The sequence below is a fragment of the Schistocerca serialis genome, chromosome 9 (genome assembly GCF_023864345.2).
Source record: "Schistocerca serialis cubense isolate TAMUIC-IGC-003099 chromosome 9, iqSchSeri2.2, whole genome shotgun sequence".
NCBI classification, from domain to species: Eukaryota; Metazoa; Arthropoda; class Insecta; order Orthoptera; family Acrididae; genus Schistocerca; species Schistocerca serialis.
This window is the reverse complement of record NC_064646.1, coordinates 340,728,222-340,746,205: the sequence shown is the minus strand read 5'-3', so window position 1 is coordinate 340,746,205 and position 17,984 is coordinate 340,728,222. Positions and strand designations below refer to the sequence as shown.

Here is a 17,984-nt window from a genome sequence, read left to right as displayed (position 1 = left end):
AGGCATGTTCAATATAAGTCATTGGCTTTGGCCAGTGACATAATGTTAACAACTGTTAGCACAATAGCTTTTGTTGCATAACACTGCTATTAGTGGGCAAAGCCAATGAATGAGGGGGGAGGGTGGGGGGTGGGTGACTGGTTGTGGCAACAGACTGATCTGTAATTTATAGTATATAGTATAAGTATAGTATAGTATAGTATAAGTATAGCTTAGGTTGAGAGTTAATGAACTCGACGAATGTAAAACTGAATAAACCTGGTTGTGATGACACAATACAAACTAAAGAACAAATCACAGGAATCTGTTGAGAATCTGTGATATTACAGACTGTTAATTGTGATATTGCAGACAGTTTCCAATTTGCAAACGCCTTCATACATCACTGATTAACAACTACCTAACGTCATTGGATGACCACAAGACACCAATGTTAACAATAATTGAATGCAGGATGCAAATAGCCTACGTCTAGGAACTAAAATGAAAAACACGTTGTTTATTAATGATTTATATTCTTATTTTACCTGAACTTTCCAATCGCGATTTTGTCTTCCAGTGTGTCCAGCATCTTTAACCCAATCCAGTGGAGAAACACTTATTTGTTGCAAAGGCATTTCACGGTGGGATTGATTTCACGCTGTGGTTGCCCTCGTACTCAGTTCAGAGCATCAATATTCAACAAATAAACAACTATCAGCTAGTAAACTACATTTGTGAATTATTTACTTCTCCCATTGTATTTAAGTATTGGTGTGAATCTATGTTAATACAAAGAGCAAGATATTTCATCAAGCATATACGTATACAACTTTAGGCGATGTGGGCAAAGGCTTAAATGTTTAAACTGTACCATGATGAGGTGTTTTCTGTTTCGACCCAACAAGAAAACTACATTTCCGTTCGCAGAAACTCAAAAGATTTCTTAAGTTTGTTTCCATCTCATTGAACATATGTCATCTTTTGCTCTATCACAAACACATTTGTAGATCGATATATTTCATACACTTAACAACAATTTGGCATAAGGGAGGAACAATAAACGCAAAATGCAGACGATAATAAACTATTCGCCTATTGAGATTCTTGAGATGCTGTAGAGGGCTATGTAAATTATGTTGTGATATTATTAGAAAATCTGTCACACACAACACTGCACTACTTGAGTAACGCACACATACACACAACGCCTAATTTAGTATAATGGACTTCAGTGCACGAAAACCAAGTTTTCCTTTAATACTGCAGATGGCAGACAATAACATTAACCAATATCTCTGGCATTGAAATAGCTGTAACCAAACTTACACAAACAGAGAACAGTTATGAGTTCTTATTCACCAGCAGTATGTGACTAGATAAACTTCAAACCGAATTTCCGCCTATTTTAGTATCCTGATCGGTGATGGTAAATATTCCATGAAACAAGCTGTAAAAATATCGACTTAATGTTAGCCAAAAAGACAAAACAAACCTGTTCGTTAAATATCTTTGGTGCTTTACATCAATGTTTGTTTGCAAAGTAGTAGTTCATGTCCGGTTATTGAATTATGGTTGAAAAGTAGAATGAAGAAGGAAGCACACGTCTACGTTGTTGTTGCGACATAAGAAAGTACACACGTGCAAGAAGTAACAATTCTCTTTGCTTTCTGTAAAAAGTAGAGTAACAAAAATGTCTGAAATGCGGAAGAGGCATTTTGACAAGACCGAAGAAGCTGATAAATCTCCCGAAGCAGAAAGCGACCAGGTTTGTAACTGTACCTCTCTTCACTATGCTACTATTGCCTACAAAGATAGATTTTAAAACACTCTGTTAAACATAAATAGAACCGACCAGACCATTATGGACGTTAATAATTATCAACGACGAATTAGCCTAAGTACGACAGTCTTTGGTTATGCCGATACATTATGTGTCAGTTAAACATGGACAGGTTCCAGGAAGAAAGTTAATTTGAAATTTCCATGAGTAAATGGAGTTCATAGATGGAAGTCATTTGGCTGTGTACGTAGTGATTAACATGACGTTAAAGTTGTCAGGTAAATTACATTTATGAGTCAGGATCTTAATCGTAGATAATTCAGGTCACTGGTTTTATATCATGATAGTGAACATTTTGTGATAGAGGTCAATCTTAAAAACATTTAGACAAATTATGTCTCAACACCTCTTAGCAGTAGTTACAGTAATGTAACTGTTTATTCTGTGTGGGGATGGGGGAAGAATTTTCAAAACATCAGGCCGATAAAATGCAGGCCTTTAATGTGACTACGATTCTAAATTGCTATATGGCGTCGGTTCACATATTCCAAGTAAAGATAGCACTGAAAAGGCGAGTTTTCATTGACCTTGTTGGCTGCTATGTTTCATTTGTAGCAAATTGTCAACAAATAATTGAAGAAACCTGTATTGACACTTCTCCTGTTTCTTTGAGTGGTGCCACTTGGGAATTCACTTATTCAGCTGTTAGGCGTTAATATTTGTTTAATATTGTCACAGGTGTGGAAATATGGAATGCAGTAATATCATTCATTTGCTTTTATCCATGACAACATTGAAGTGGCAAACATAAAACACTCATTGAAATTAAATGTGGGCAAAATATCAACCATAGATATTTCCATGACATCAAAATGGTTGTCTTTGCTGACTCTCAACCTTTCAAATTAACCTAGATGTCAGGCTGTGCTATAGATTACTCTCTCCGAAACCTACATACGAAAATATAATGCAGAACCAAAATATATTTTATCAAGAGTCTTTTCTATTTCCATTGTGTGTGTATGTGCCAACATCTATACGTGGGCAGCCTGCTGTGAACGTGAACAGAACTTTGTAATGATTACCAGACAGAGTTTTTAATCTTAGTTAGGGCTTTTGTCATCTTGTGCTAGTACCTTTAGAATCTCCATACTTTTTTCCATCCATGAAATTGTAGGCTTTTTTAAAGTAAACACAGATCATTGTCACAGTTGTCGATCTGTCCTAAAGACTGTCAGGTCCTGTATATGGTTGTTACCACTATGAGAGAGCTCACTTTACTGTTATGTAAAAAGACCTTGTTTAATATGAAATAGGTGTGTCAAAATTTGGATTCAGTTAACGTCTCCACATGTCCGGCGTTTCTGAATTTCTTCAGTGGTTTGCTCACTGCCTTGTCTTTTGCTCACTTTAAAGTTGAGCTATAATGGAATCCTCTCATGCTGCTGGATTATTCCTGAGAAATTTTAGTATTTTTTCCACCAGAGGAAGTAGTCATTCAGAATAAATAGTAATATAAATTTTTCTTTGTGGGGTATCACAATTCAGTAAACTACATCTGAAAGTACTTGACTAGGAGATGCTAATTAGCTTATTGTTGAAACCATTGTGCCTCATTAGTTTCTAAGTTTGAGTCTTAGAAGGATGTGTTGTCTGGATTCTGCTAGTACATCCAACAAAAGTTTTTGAAAATTCTGTTTCTAATATGGGTTAGTTGTTAATATGTGAAATTTTGTAGTGTGATTTTCTTTCTCCATTAATTTCCGTTTATTGTGATTTTCTGGAAATCACAGCTGCAGTGTTGCTTGTCTGAAATAGAGGCTAATCACATTCTTCATTTCATAGAACAAACTCACCAGATCTCTCCACTAGGACCTGTTTTAAGACAGACATTTGTTCACAATTGATCATATATAAAATTGGACAATTCTGGAGTTGTGCTTACCAAAAATTTCTGATTCCGGCCTGTTTGCTTTGAGCTGTGATGTCATTAAGATAATATACACCCCTATTCCAAATTTATTCAATTCCACAATCACATCATCACCCATTACACCCATAAACAAATATAAATAACATATAAAATATTTAATTTCAGCAATGAAATGAAACTATTGGGACACACACTGGTGGTAGAAAGTTTTGGGGGAGGGGGATAAACTAAAGATACCACAAATAGCTCAAATGAAGTCATTAATATCAGCAACCCACACGCAAGTCAAAAACTGGGTACTGCAACATTCACTTGAAGTATATAGCTCAGACGAAGACAGCAATCCCAGAAACACCACCCAACTCCAAAAACAGTTACTGCAACTCTCACTTGACCTAAAGACCTCAACCAAAATCCACAATACCACTGATGAATGTTTATCAGGTCTCCAGCTGGGTGGTAGTATACATACACTCCTGGAAATGGAAAAAAGAACACATTGACACCGGTGTGTCAGACCCACCACACTTGCTCCGGACACTGCGAGAGGGCTGTACAAGCAATGATCACACGCACGGCACAGCGGACACACCAGGAACTGCGGTGTTGGCCGTCGAATGGCGCTAGCTGCGCAGCATTTGTGCACCGCCGCCGTCAGTGTCAGCCAGTTTGCCGTGGCATACGGAGCTCCATCGCAGTCTTTAACACTGGTAGCATGCCGCGACAGCGTGGACGTGAACCGTATGTGCAGTTGACGGACTTTGAGCGAGGGCGTATAGTGGGCATGCGGGAGGCCGGGTGGACGTACCGCCGAATTGCTCAACACGTGGGGCGTGAGGTCTCCACAGTACATCGATGTTGTCGCCAGTGGTCGGCGGAAGGTGCACGTGCCCGTCGACCTGGGACCGGACCGCAGCGACGCACGGATGCACGCCAAGACCGTAGGATCCTACGCAGTGCCGTAGGGGACCGCACCGCCACTTCCCAGCAAATTAGGGACACTGTTGCTCCTGGGGTATCGGCGAGGACCATTCGCAACCGTCTCCATGAAGCTGGGCTACGGTCCCGCACACCGTTAGGCCGTCTTCCGCTCACGCCCCAACATCGTGCAGCCCGCCTCCAGTGGTGTCGCGACAGGCGTGAATGGAGGGACGAATGGAGACGTGTCGTCTTCAGCGATGAGAGTCGCTTCTGTCTTGGTGCCAATGATGGTCGTATGCGTGTTTGGCGCGGTGCAGGTGAGCGCCACAATCAGGACAGCATACGACCGAGGCACACAGGGCCAACACCTGGCATCATGGTGTGGGGAGCGATCTCCTACACTGGCCGTACACCACTGGTGATCGTCGAGGGGACACTGAATAGTGCACGGTACATCCAAACCGTCATCGAACCCATCGTTCTACCATTCCTAGACCGGCAAGGGAACTTGCTGTTCCAACAGGACAATGCACGTCCGCATGTATCCCGTGCCACCCAACGTGCTCTAGAAGGTGTAAGTCAACTACCCTGGCCAGCAAGATCTCTGGATCTGTCCCCCATTGAGCATGTTTGGGACTGGATGAAGCGTCGTCTCACGCGGTCTGCACGTCCAGCACGAACGCTGGTCCAACTGAGGCGCCAGGTGGAAATGGCATGGCAAGCCGTTCCACAGGACTACATCCAGCATCTCTACGATCGTCTCCATGGGAGAATAGCAGCCTGCATTGCTGCGAAAGGTGGATATACACTGTACTAGTGCCGACATTGTGCATGCTCTGTTGCCTGTGTCTATGTGCCTGTGGTTCTGTCAGTGTGATCATGTGATGTATCTGACCCCAGGAATGTGTCAATAAAGTTTCCCCTTCCTGGGACAATGAATTCACGGTGTTCTTATTTCAATTTCCAGGAGTGTATATTGCAATGTTTCGGTAAATGTCATACTACCCATCTTCTAGTGAACCATCAAGATTCACAGAGAGCGGTATATTTATATGTGCAGTCTCCCCCCCCTCCACTACACTAGTCCTCGGGAGGCTGCAGTGGTCCGGACGCACAGTGCTGGGGGGGGGGGGGGGGTAGTTGCCAACCCTGGCGGCGGCATTCGGCCCTCGGTGTGGGCATTCTGTCTGCATCTGTGGCGTTTACACCATTGGTCAACTGCTGGTGGTGTCACTCCTGTCTACGTAACGGCAGGAAACTATCCTACGTCAGATTGAAACTGGTTGGCGGTATAATAATAATAAATTCGATTAAGACTGTTTTTGAATAATTGATTAATCATACTAATCGCTGCTTCGTCTCCACAGCTTCGTCTCCACAACCATGCTGTCCAAAAAACACTGGAAAAATCCAGTCGACAACCTCCAACAACACAATGTACAACATTGGAAAAATGCAGTACAGACATCCAACACTTGAGTGCATCATCCCATACCAGCATGCCCTATATGAGCAAAACACATTTCAAATGACATGATATAATGATGTAACATAACACAGTTAAGTCATGGGCAAAAGCCAGAATCACAGCTATTATGTGACCTGTGTGGTCTTTGACAGTTGGTATTTCTGCACAAAAGTATCTGTACTCACTGATAGGTAAGGATCTGAAAAAATAAGAGGGACAACACTCGATAGTTTTGTGTTTCTCTTTCAGACTTTATTAAGATGGTCAAGTGGTTTATCTGAAATGCCGCCATGTTAATGTTCAAAAAGGTATAGATCTTAGCTATATAGAATGAACAACTTGTGAAGTGTAGTTTATTGGTCGTTGTTAGTTTTTTCATTTGAGAAGGTCTCACACAGCTAGTGCTGTTACATTGATACATTTTAACACTGTAGGAATCATATAAATAGTTCACAACTTGCTACCAGTTGTGTGTAACACTGCATACCATTTGGTAGTAGCTTCATTTGCAAGATGGCTCATTCCTCTCTCGTGGATATATTTGTGGTATGTGTTGGACCAACTATGGTTCTCCTTCTCCCCCTCCTCAGTCTATCTTTCATCAGCCTCTATTGACCCCAGTTCTGGATGCGAACCTGAATATTGTTTTGGTTCTGAATTGTTTTTCTCATTTTGCCTTTTTTTCTGTTGCACCCTTTAGGCAAAATAAAGTCTAGTCCCTTCTTTTGGATTTCACTCACTATTCCGACGTGGTTGGGTCATCGTGTACTTTCTCATCTGTAACCCCCTGTCAATGCAGGACCTGCACAGTGGATGCCTGAGCTGTTTGTTATCTTCCCACGAGACCTAAGAGTAGATGCTTATTGTTTTGTGGCACCAGGACCCTGAACAGTGACCATCAAATTAACTTTAAAGTCCGTCTGAACGGGGCTCAGAAGGTGTAACAGTACCGACATACCGCCATTTCTTTCTCGGCAGGTAACTGTTATTGGGTGTGGATATGGAGGGGCATGTGGTCAACACACTACTCTCCCAAACATTGTCAGTTTTTGTGATGAGAGCTGCTATTTCTCAGTCAAATGGATCTTCATTTGGCCTCACAAGGGCTGAGTGCACTCTGTGTGCCAGCAGCACATGGCAGACCCAGACGGTCACCCATCTAAGTGCAAACCAAGCCCGACAGCACTTAACTTTGGTGATCTGACAGGAACCAGTGTTACCGCTGCGACAAGGCTATTGGCACACAGTGACAGTCAAGCCAGTTGAATAACTCTCCCTGGGATCAGCCCTTGATCAGAGTAAGTGTCATAATGATGTACACAGCATGTACGAAAAGAATTGTATTTACACCAGATAATAGCTGTGTATAATTGGCTGTCTCAGTGACTGGAAAAAAAAATGCAAAAACCTATTACATCTTAGTTTTCTCTTCTGTTGCCATCTTTTGGGATGTTGAACAGAAATAAAATAATTTACTCGGAACTTAGTTTGCAGTAATACAGATGGTGATTCTTTCACGACAACCAAATCCTTTTACGGTGAAGACATGGAAGGTAAGTTTGGCAAAACAGTATCCTGGAAAAAATGTGGAATAGAGCCTTGCTAATTAAAGCAATGACTACACCAGAAGATTAATTTTCACATAGGTTTAAAGCTCCAATCTGACAAACTCTGAGCAAACTAGGAATGTTGTGGCATTCATTTTGTACTGCTCATACAGATAACGTTATAGGTAGTCAGAAATGACACAGGAGTCTTCATATTGGAATTTGTAGGACAATTTTTACTTAAAAAGTAAAGCTGATAGTATATACACTCCTGGAAATTGAAATAAGAACACCGTGAATTCATTGTCCCAGGAAGGGGAAACTTTATTGACACATTCCTGGGGTCAGATACATCACATGATCACACTGACAGAACCACAGGCACATAGACACAGGCAACAGAGCATGCACAATGTCGGCACTAGTACAGTGTATATCCACCTTTCGCAGCAATGCAGGCTGCTATTCTCCCATGGAGACGATCGTAGAGATGCTGGATGTAGTCCTGTGGAACGGCTTGCCATGCCATTTCCACCTGGCGCCTCAGTTGGACCAGCGTTCGTGCTGGACGTGCAGACCGCGTGAGACGACGCTTCATCCAGTCCCAAACATGCTCAATGGGGGACAGATCCGGAGATCTTGCTGGCCAGGGTAGTTGACTTACACCTTCTAGAGCACGTTGGGTGGCACGGGATACATGCGGACGTGCATTGTCCTGTTGGAACAGCAAGTTCCCTTGCCGGTCTAGGAATGGTAGAACGATGGGTTCGATAATGGTTTGGATGTACCGTGCACTATTCAGTGTCCCCTCGACGATCACCAGTGGTGTACGGCCAGTGTAGGAGATCGCTCCCCACACCATGATGCCGGGTGTTGGCCCTGTGTGCCTCGGTCGTATGCAGTCCTGATTGTGGCGCTCACCTGCACGGCGCCAAACACGCATACGACCATCATTGGCACCAAGACAGAAGCGACTCTCATCGCTGAAGACGACACGTCTCCATTCGTCCCTCCATTCACGCCTGTCGCGACACCACTGGAGGCGGGCTGCACGATGTTGGGGCGTGAGCGGAAGACGGCCTAACGGTGTGCGGGACCGTAGCCCAGCTTCATGGAGACGGTTGCGAATGGTCCTCGCCGATACCCCAGGAGCAACAGTGTCCCTAATTTGCTGGGAAGTGGCGGTGCGGTCCCCTACGGCACTGCGTAGGATCCTACGGTCTTGGCGTGCATCCGTGCGTCGCTGCGGTCCGGTCCCAGGTCGACAGGCACGTGCACCTTCCGCCGACCACTACCGACAACATCGATGTACTGTGGAGACCTCACGCCCCACGTGTTGAGCAATTTGGCGGTACGTCCACCCGGCCTCCCGCATGCCCACTATACGCCCTCGCTCAGTCCGTCAACTGCACATACGGTTCACGTCCACGCTGTCGCGGCATGCTACCAGTGTTAAAGACTGCGATGGAGCTCCGTATGCCACGGCAAACTGGCTGACACTGACGGCGGCGGTGCACAAATGCTGCGCAGCTAGCGCCATTCGACGGCCAGCACCGCGGTTCCTGGTGTGTCCGCTGTGCCGTGCGTGTGATCATTGCTTGTACAGCCCTCTCGCAGTGTCCGGAGCAAGTATGGTGGGTCTGACACACCGGTGTCAATGTGTTCTTTTTACCATTTCCAGGACTGTAGATGTGATGGTAAGCCGTACGTACTAACACCCAAAAGATGCATACTTTTTTTTGTTTCTCACTGTACTTCAGAAACCCTCTTTGGAATTTGTGGTAGAACACTCTTGGATAACATCCTCTTTGTACAAACATTCTGGACCAGCAGCCTCCCCAGTTGAATGTTTGCCCAACTTTTAAAAAGGAAAAGAAGATAAAGGAATAGAAAACATTCAGTCACCTGTCATACTTTGAAACCTGTAAAAAATATGAATGGCTTCATCCTTTTGAAGTGATAGGATCACAGATTTTTCAGAGGTTACATCTAGAACCTGTTCTGTTCAAAATTATAAACTAGTTCCTAAAAAAATAAATTACTCCAGATAGAGGTTACCGCTTTCCTTGAACATCATCCATACATACCCTGTCAGAAGATACCTCTCCTTCATCCTCTGACATCACTGGAGCAGATGACAGTCAGTGAGAAAAAGTATGAGCTGGCCGATAAAATGAAATGTGATCAAGGAAGTGTAATTGGTGGAAGTTAAATCTGCCACTCTCGTGGCCTTGTGGTGATATGTATTCATAAAATTTCTTTCAGTCACCTATTTTGATGTTTTACTGATTGAGACCTGCAAGGTAGGGCCAAATAACCATCTTCCAATAGTAGTTTATGGCTTTGTCTCCTCTTGTGTTGTCTGTGTGCTGAGAGTGAGTACGGGTTTTCTTCTGAACCATGGAAATAATTCTGAAGAATCCCACGTTGAACTCCTGTATTAACTCTTTGTGGTATGATAACTCATTTCTTCCATTTACAATAATTTTCACAGTCTTCAGAATACGTTATTCTAACTGACTAGTCCTCACATCATCTTAGATCAGACAAAATTCTAGTTAATTAGAATGATTTGCATGTCATGCCCTTTACAATTTTGTTGTAACAACGCTTTTCTCTGTGGCCGCAAAATATCTTCAGGCCGCAGTAGGGAACAAGTGGCCCACAGCAAGTGGAGATGACAAATGGCCGTTCCATGTTGTAGATGTGATGCGCCCATGTCTTTCGTCGCATCTGCTCATATCACAAACCATTCCTCCCAATGTTACTACTTATAAAATAAACTTTCTTTGATTCTCGTAAGCATGTTTCATCATTATTGAGGTGCGGCTGATGTGATACATTCTTTTATTATAATTGGCATATCACATCTAACTGATACACAGTACAACACCAATATACAGCACAAGCCCTTCCGAAGAGAAAGAATGTGGAAGATGTCAATCAGAGACCTCTTTCACAGTACCACAGCACAAGCCCTTCCGAAGAGAAAGAATGTGGAAGATGTCAATCAGAGACCTCTTTCACAGTACCATTTGACCTTTAATCTTCCCCTACAGGAAAACTACCTGTAGATATGGATGTTACTCCATTCTGAAAGGAAGCCAGTTTCCGCTACTCTGACTTCCCCTCTTTTATCAATAGTGTATTGGAATAGGACCAGTTAGTACTGTCACCTGGCTGAACTCAAGATTAGGAGGTCACCTTCTTAAAGTTCAATAATAGCACATTTTAATAACAATAGAATTAACGTAATGAGGGCTTCAGAAAGTGTGTGCACAATTGTCCCCTTTTGCTGAGAGCAGATACTACTGAAAGCCATAGCCATCAGAATGGAACTGTTTGCTTTGCTAACTATTTGCAACTTAGGCATCTCATGAGCTAGATATACACTGATGAGCAAAACATTAAACTTCGTACTGCGAGAATGACCACTGCCTAGTGGCCTTGTAGTCACATGTTGCGGTAAAGGAAGTATGTAAACATAGGAGAGACTAATTGGTAATTATTATAGCAATGATATGGGTCACAAATGGTGAAATCCACTGACATAAGCAACTTTGATAAAGGGTAGATTGTTATGGCCCTGCACCTGGGGATGAGCATCTTGGAAATGGCAAAGTTGGTCAGTTGTTTGCATGCTACCATTGTGAGAATCAATGGAAAGTGACTGAAGGTTGGTGAAACCACAGTTGGGTGATTGAGTGTTGGACGTCCACACCTCATCACAAAATGTGGAGGTCAGATGCATGCGTGTTCTGACAAGCAGGGTAGGTAGCAATCTGTGACAGATCTGATCAAAGAGTACAATGCTGCTGCAGGTGGAACTGTTGGAGCACACTGTTTGGTTCCCATTGTTCAACATGGGGCTCCACAGTAGACAGTCCCTATATATACCCATGTTGGGCCAACAGTATCTTCAATTATGATTACAGTAGGCACGGAATTATTGAGATTGTACAGTGGATATGTGTCATCTTGTCAGACGAAACATGTTTCTTGTTACAATACATTGATGCTCGCATCCCAATATGCAGTCATCCAGGTGGACATTTGCTCAAATGTGCACCATTCCGTAAACGTAGGCTGATGAGACAGTATTATGCTTTGGGAGACTTAAATGTGGTCTTCCAAGTGACCTGTCGTAGTAATCAAAGGTACTATGATAGCTGTTGATAATGTGAAGATTATTGCAAATCAGCTTCGTTCCTTCATTCTTGATGTCTTCCCTGATGGCAGTATCGATTTTCAACAGGAGAACTGTTGATGTCGCAAGTCCAAAATCGTGCCGCTGTGGTTTCGAGCAGTCATGATAATTGGCTAACATTTATGTATTGGTCGCCAAATTCACCTTATCTCTGCCCAAGATAAACTATCTGGTACAACAATAGTTGCCAGCTCTGCATCCACAAACCATTGGCCTGTTATGTATGGTAACTGCATAATTGTTCGTAGACATCTGGTGCTACATATCTCTGGAAATCTACCAAGGACTTGTTGTTAAATCCATGCTACACAGAGTCGCTGTTGAATTGCATTCCAGAGTTTGGGCAACACACCATTAAGTGGGTGGTCATAATGTTTTGGTTCATCAGTGTGTATCTGATCAGATGATGGAAGGTATATTTTAAATGATTAATGGAAAATCTCATATAAAGATGTGAAACAAATACTAACAAAGAGATAGAGGGGCTGGCCAGTACTTACCTCAGCTTAGTACAGCCGATAGATACACAAAAAACAGAACCGAAAATTTACGTTCCTAGCTTTCAGAACAAATGTTTCTTCATCAGGGAGGAGAGAGGGGAAAGAAAGGGAAGAAGGGAAAGTGGATTCAGTTACTCACAACCCCGGTTATGAAGCAACAGGGAAAGGAAAACAGGGAGGGTAGCAAGGATGGAGGCATGGTTGTCAGAGGGAAGCCAAAGATATTCTACTGTAAGTACTGTGCCAGCTTCAAACCAAAGAGCATGCATACAGAAGTGAAGATGTATATAGTATAAAGATAAACACAACTATGTAGGATGAAAAGATGCGTGAATGGCTAAAGAGGAAAGGGAAAGAGGAGAAGACTGAAGAGTAAATGGGAGTGAGGTTGTTTAACATAGGTTCAGCCCAGGGGGATGGCGGGATGAAAGGATGTGTTGGAGTGCAAGTTCCCATCTCCGCAGTTCAGAGGGACTGGTGTTGGGTGGGAGAAGCCAAATGGCACATACGGTGTAGCAGGTTCCTAGGTCCCTAGAATTATGCTGGAGGGCGTGCTCCGCTACTGGGTGTTGGACATCTCCTAGGCGGACAGTTCGTCTGTGTCCTTCATGCGCTCAGCCAGTTTAGTTGTTGTCATACCGATGTAAAAGGCTGTGCAGTGCAGGCATGTCAGCTGATAAATGAAGTGTGTAGTTTCACACGTGACCCTGCCTTGAATTGTGTATGTTTTACCAGTAGCGGGGCTGGAGTAGGTGGTTGTGGGGGATGCATGGAGCAGGTTTTGCAGTGGGGTAAGTTACAGGGGTAGGAACCACTGGGTAGAGAAGATAGTCTGGGAATATTGTAGGGTTTAACAAGGATGTTACAGAGGTTAGGAGGGCGATGAAAGGCAACTCTGGGTGGTGTGGGGAGAATTTTGTCAAGGGATGATCTCATTTCAGGGGTTGACTTGAGAAAGTCATATCCCTGGCGGAGTAATTTGTTGATGTATTCGAGGCCAGGATAATATTGGGTGACAAAGGGGATGCTTCTGTGTGGTCTGGGGGTAGGAACATTGTTGTTGGACGGGGAGAAATGTATTGCTCAGGAGATCTGTTTGTGGACAAGGTCTGCAGGATAGTTCCGGGAGAGGAAAGCACTGGTCAGGTTATTGGTGTAATTGTTGAGGGATTCGTCACTGGAGCAGATACGTTTGCCACGAATACCTAGGCTGTAGGGAAGGGAGCGTTTGATGTGGAATGGATGGCAGCTATCAAAGTGAAGGTACTGTTGTTTGTTTGTGGGTTTGATATGGACAGAGGTGTGGATGTGAGCTTCAACAAGATGAAGGTCAACATCCAGGAAGGTGGCTTGGGTTTTGGAGAAGGACCAGGTGAAATTCAGATTCGAAAAGGAGTTGAGGTTATGAAGGAAATTAAGGAGTGTTTCTTCACCATGAGTCCAGACCACAAAGATGTCATCTATAAACCTATACCAGGCCAGGGGAAGCAGCTGTTGGGTCTTCAGGAAAGCCTCCTCCATGCGGCCCATGAAGAGGTTGGCATAGGACGGAGCCATCCTGGTGCCCATGGCCGTTCCCCTGATTTGTTTGTAGGTCGGGCCTTCAAAAGTGAAGTAATTATGGGTGAGGATGAAGTTGGTAAGTGTGATAAGGAACGAGGTTTTTGGAAGATCTTCGGGTGGTTGTTGGGAGAGGTAGTGCTCAAGGGCAGAGAGACCATGGGTATGTGGGATGTTTGTGTAAAGGGATGTAGCATCTATGGTGACAAGAAAGGTTTCAGGTGGGAGAGGAGTGGGAATGGATTTGAGGCGTTCTAGGAAGTGGTTTGTGTCTTTGATGTAGGATGGGAGTCTACGGGTGATAGGTTGGAGGTGTTGGTCTACCAGAGCTGAGATACATTCTGTTGGGGCTTTGAAGCCTGCTACAATGGGACGGCCAGGATGGTTCTCTTTGTTGATTTTGGGTAATAGGTAGAAGGTAGGGGTACGTGGCTCAGGTGGAGTGAGTAAGTCTATGGAAGCCGTTGTGAGGCCTTGTGAGGGACCTTGGATTTTTAGGATATTCTGCAGCTCAGTCTGGATGGAGGGAATGGGATCCTGGGTAACAGCTTTGTAGGTTGAGGTGTCGGAGAGTTGACGCAGTCCTTCTGCCACATACTCCACACGGTCAAGTACCACAGTTGTGGAGCCTTTATCCGCCGGGATGATGACAACAGAGCGGTCTGTTTTCAGCTCCCTAACGGCACGGGATTCAGCTGGGGTGATGTTGGGGGTTGTCGGGATGTTCTTCAAGAAGGACTGGGAGGCAACACTGGATGTGAGGAATTCCTGAAATGTCTGCAAGGGATGATTTTGGGGGAGGGGAGGAGGATCCCTTTGAGAAGGCGGTCGGAACTGTTCTAGACAGGGTTCAACACTGGGTCTAGTATTTGGGGGCTGTGTTTGGGTAGTGAAGTGATATTTCCAGTTGAGGTTCTGGTTGAATGAGAGGAGATCTTTAACCAGGGCAGTGTGGTTGAATTTGTGTGTGGGGCTAAAGGTTAAGCCTTTTGATAGAACAGATGTGTCAGGAGGAGAGAGGGATCTGGATGAGAGGTTTAGAACTGAATTGGGACTGGTGATATGTGGCATTTGACTATGGTTATAGTTGAGATTTGGTCTGTGTGGGGTATGTGCTGGGATGGGGAGATTGAGTAGGGTGGCTAGGCTAGGTTTGTTGGCTATGAGGGGGGTTTGTTGAAGGTTCTGTTGTGGTTGGTGTTTGTGAGGGATAGGGAGAGGGACCCCACTCCAATATCCTTGCCAATTCTCAAAGAAAAAGCGATAGTTTTGCACAAAAAACTGGAAGCCAAAAGTAAATTTGCTGCCAGTGAAGGCTGGATTGGTCATTGGAAAACTCATCATGGTGTCCGATTTGTTTGTATTTCCGGTGAAAAACTATCTGCTGATGCCGCAGCTGCTAAGGAGTTTTCTGTTAAGTTTCAAGAAATTGTAGAAGAAAATAAACTGTTACCCTGCCACGTGCATAACATCGAGGAGACAGGGCTGAACTTTAAAATGTTGCCAACAAAAACACTCGCAGCTTCAAATGAATCCGTGGTAGGAATGAAACTTAAAAAAGATAGAAAAACAGTCATTCCTTGTAGCATTGCAGATGGTACCCACAAGCTCCCCTTGTTCGTCATTGCCAAATCTTAGAAGGCAAGGGCATTCAAAAACATAAACTTATTTATTTCCTTGCCGGTTTATCACCGCAATCAAAAATCTGCTTGGATGGACTGCGTCTTTTTTAAGTTTGTGACATCAATCGAAAAAGACTTGAAGCAAGAAAATCTGCCTGTTTGTGATCTAATGCTGTTGGATAACGCACCATCACATTTATCTGAGGAAGATTTGGTGAAAGGAGACATAAAAGCTCTCTTTCTGCCTCCTAATGTGACCTCACTCATCTAAGCAATGGATCAGGGCGTTATCGAATGGTTAAAAAGGTGATATCGCAGAAAGTATATCAGCTCAATTATGGAAAAATCTGAAGGAGGTCATAACTTATTTGAGGCAGTGAAATCCCTGAACATCAAAGATGCTATCTATACAATCGCTGCAGCATGGGATGAACTGAAACCTGACACACTGTGGAAATCGTGGCGTAAGCTTTGGCCACAAGTTATGATTGAAAATGAGCATACCGAAGATGAGCAAAACGACGACACACTGGAAATCGTTAAAGATCTACAAACTCTGGAGCTGCCAATGACGTTGAAGAGTGGATCAATGAATGGGACAAAGACTGTAACACTTTTGAAGAGCTCAGTGAGAACCAGATTGTTGCCGCTGTTAGCCAGGAAACTGTGAATGAGGACTCAGATGGCGAAGACGAACCTCCTACCCGGATTTCACACAACGATGCAAAAAAATGCTTTTGACATCACCCTTCAGTACATCGAGCAGAATCCAACTTCAACTCCAATGGACGTTTTGTGGATAAAAAACTGGAGGGACACTGCAGCTAAATCTAGAATAACATCTGCTAAACAAATATGCATCACTGACTTTTTTTCCAAGTAATTTGTTTTCCTTTTTACTGTAAAAACAACGCATACAGTATAATCATTTCTTAGTTTATACATATAGTAGTTTATTTCTTTGTAAAATATTTCCTTTTTATATACAGTGCTATAAACATTTTTTAGTTTACAGTATATATTGTTTATATGTTATTAAGTACAGTACAGTACAGTACAGTAATTTGCTTGTTGTTTTTCCTTTTAAAACCAATACGTATTATAGTGTGTGTAGACATTTTTTAGTTAATATAGTGTTTAACATTGTGTAAAAAGTCTTTTTATATTACTGTAGACGTCTTTTAGTTCTTAAATCGTTTAATTTTTTGTACTAAATGTCTTTTTACATTTTTTTGCAATAAATATTAGATTTTTTGGATAATCTGACCTTTTTCCATTCCGACCATGGTCCCGGTCCTGAAGGTGATGGATTAGAGGGGTTCTACTGTACAGTGAATACTGTGGAAGCAAATGGGCCTGGTGCATGGAGGGCCATCATCCAGATGTCTTGTTTGGGGCAGATCGATATGCTTCAATAGTTTTAAATATGTATTCAACATAGTGTGTCAATGCGGAAGGAGGGGGGGGGGGGGAGGTAGCAGTCTGTGACTATTTGCTGGTAATGCTACTGTAGTATACTGAAAAGTGTTGTTGAGTGACCATAGAAAGATCCATGCTGACTTAAACAGAATTTCTGTTTTGGAGTGATGAGTAGACATTTTTTAGTTAATATAGTGTTTAACATTGTGTAAAAAGTCTTTTTATATTACTGTAGATGTCTTTCAGTTCTTAAATCGTTTAATTTTTTGTACTAAATGTCTTTTTACATTTTTTTGCAATAAATATTAGATTTTTTGGATAATCTGACCTTTTTTCATTCCGACCATGGTCCCGGTCCTGAAGGTGATGGATTAGAGGGGTTCTACTGTACAGTGAATACTGTGGAAGCAAATGGGCCTGGTGCATGGAGGGCCATCATCCAGATGTCTTGTTTGGGGCAGATCGATATGCTTCAATAGTTTTAAATATGTATTCAACATAGTGTGTCAATGGGGAAGGGGGGTGGGGGGAGGTAGCAGTCTGTGACTATTTGCTGGTAATGCTACTGTATTATACTGAAAAGTGTTGTTGAGTGACCATAGAAAGATCCATGCTGACTTAAACAGAATTTCTGTTTTGGAGTGATGAAAGGCTGCATGCTCTAAATGTAGAAAAATACAGATGACTAGAAAAGACAATCCTACAATGTTTGCATACAGTATTAATGGTACAGTGTTTGACATGATCACATGAACTAAATATCTGTGTGCAATGCTGTGAAGCGATAATAAATTAAGTGAGCAGATGGAGTTGGTAGTAGGGAAGACAAATGATTGACTTTGGTTAACTGGGAGAATTTAGGGAAGTGTAGCTCATCTATAGAAAAGTCTGCCTATAATAAACTAGTGTGATCCATTCTTGAGCATTCCTCGAATGTTTGGAATCCTCAGCAGGGTGTCTGATAGGAAGACATCATTAAGTAATTCAGAGGTGTGCTGCTAGATTTGTTATCGGTAGTTTTGATCATCATGCAAGTATTGCGAAG

At 43.0% G+C, this 17,984-nt stretch overlaps 2 protein-coding genes and 1 pseudogene across 2 annotated transcripts in view; 1 reads left to right on the top strand and 2 right to left on the bottom strand.

Annotated features, from left to right (window-relative positions):
- Nucleotides 1-1,266, bottom strand: part of LOC126419910 (E3 ubiquitin-protein ligase MARCHF8) — a 109,769-nt gene extending 108,503 nt beyond the window's left edge. The window contains exons 1-2 of the mRNA XM_050087190.1: nucleotides 854-1,266; nucleotides 528-761 (exon numbers count right to left, since the gene is read on the bottom strand). Coding sequence (XP_049943147.1) covers nucleotides 528-617 — 90 coding nt within the window. The 5' untranslated portion in view covers nucleotides 618-761; nucleotides 854-1,266. The remainder of the gene's footprint in view (nucleotides 1-527; nucleotides 762-853) is intronic.
- A 219-nt stretch (nucleotides 1,267-1,485) lies between these two features.
- Nucleotides 1,486-17,984, top strand: part of LOC126419907 (phosphatidate cytidylyltransferase, photoreceptor-specific) — a 111,858-nt gene continuing 95,359 nt past the window's right edge. The window contains 1 exon segment of the mRNA XM_050087189.1: nucleotides 1,486-1,747. Within this exon segment, the coding sequence (XP_049943146.1) occupies nucleotides 1,673-1,747 (75 nt within the window). The 5' untranslated portion in view covers nucleotides 1,486-1,672.
- On the bottom strand, nucleotides 7,207-7,325 carry LOC126420189 (5S ribosomal RNA; annotated as a pseudogene).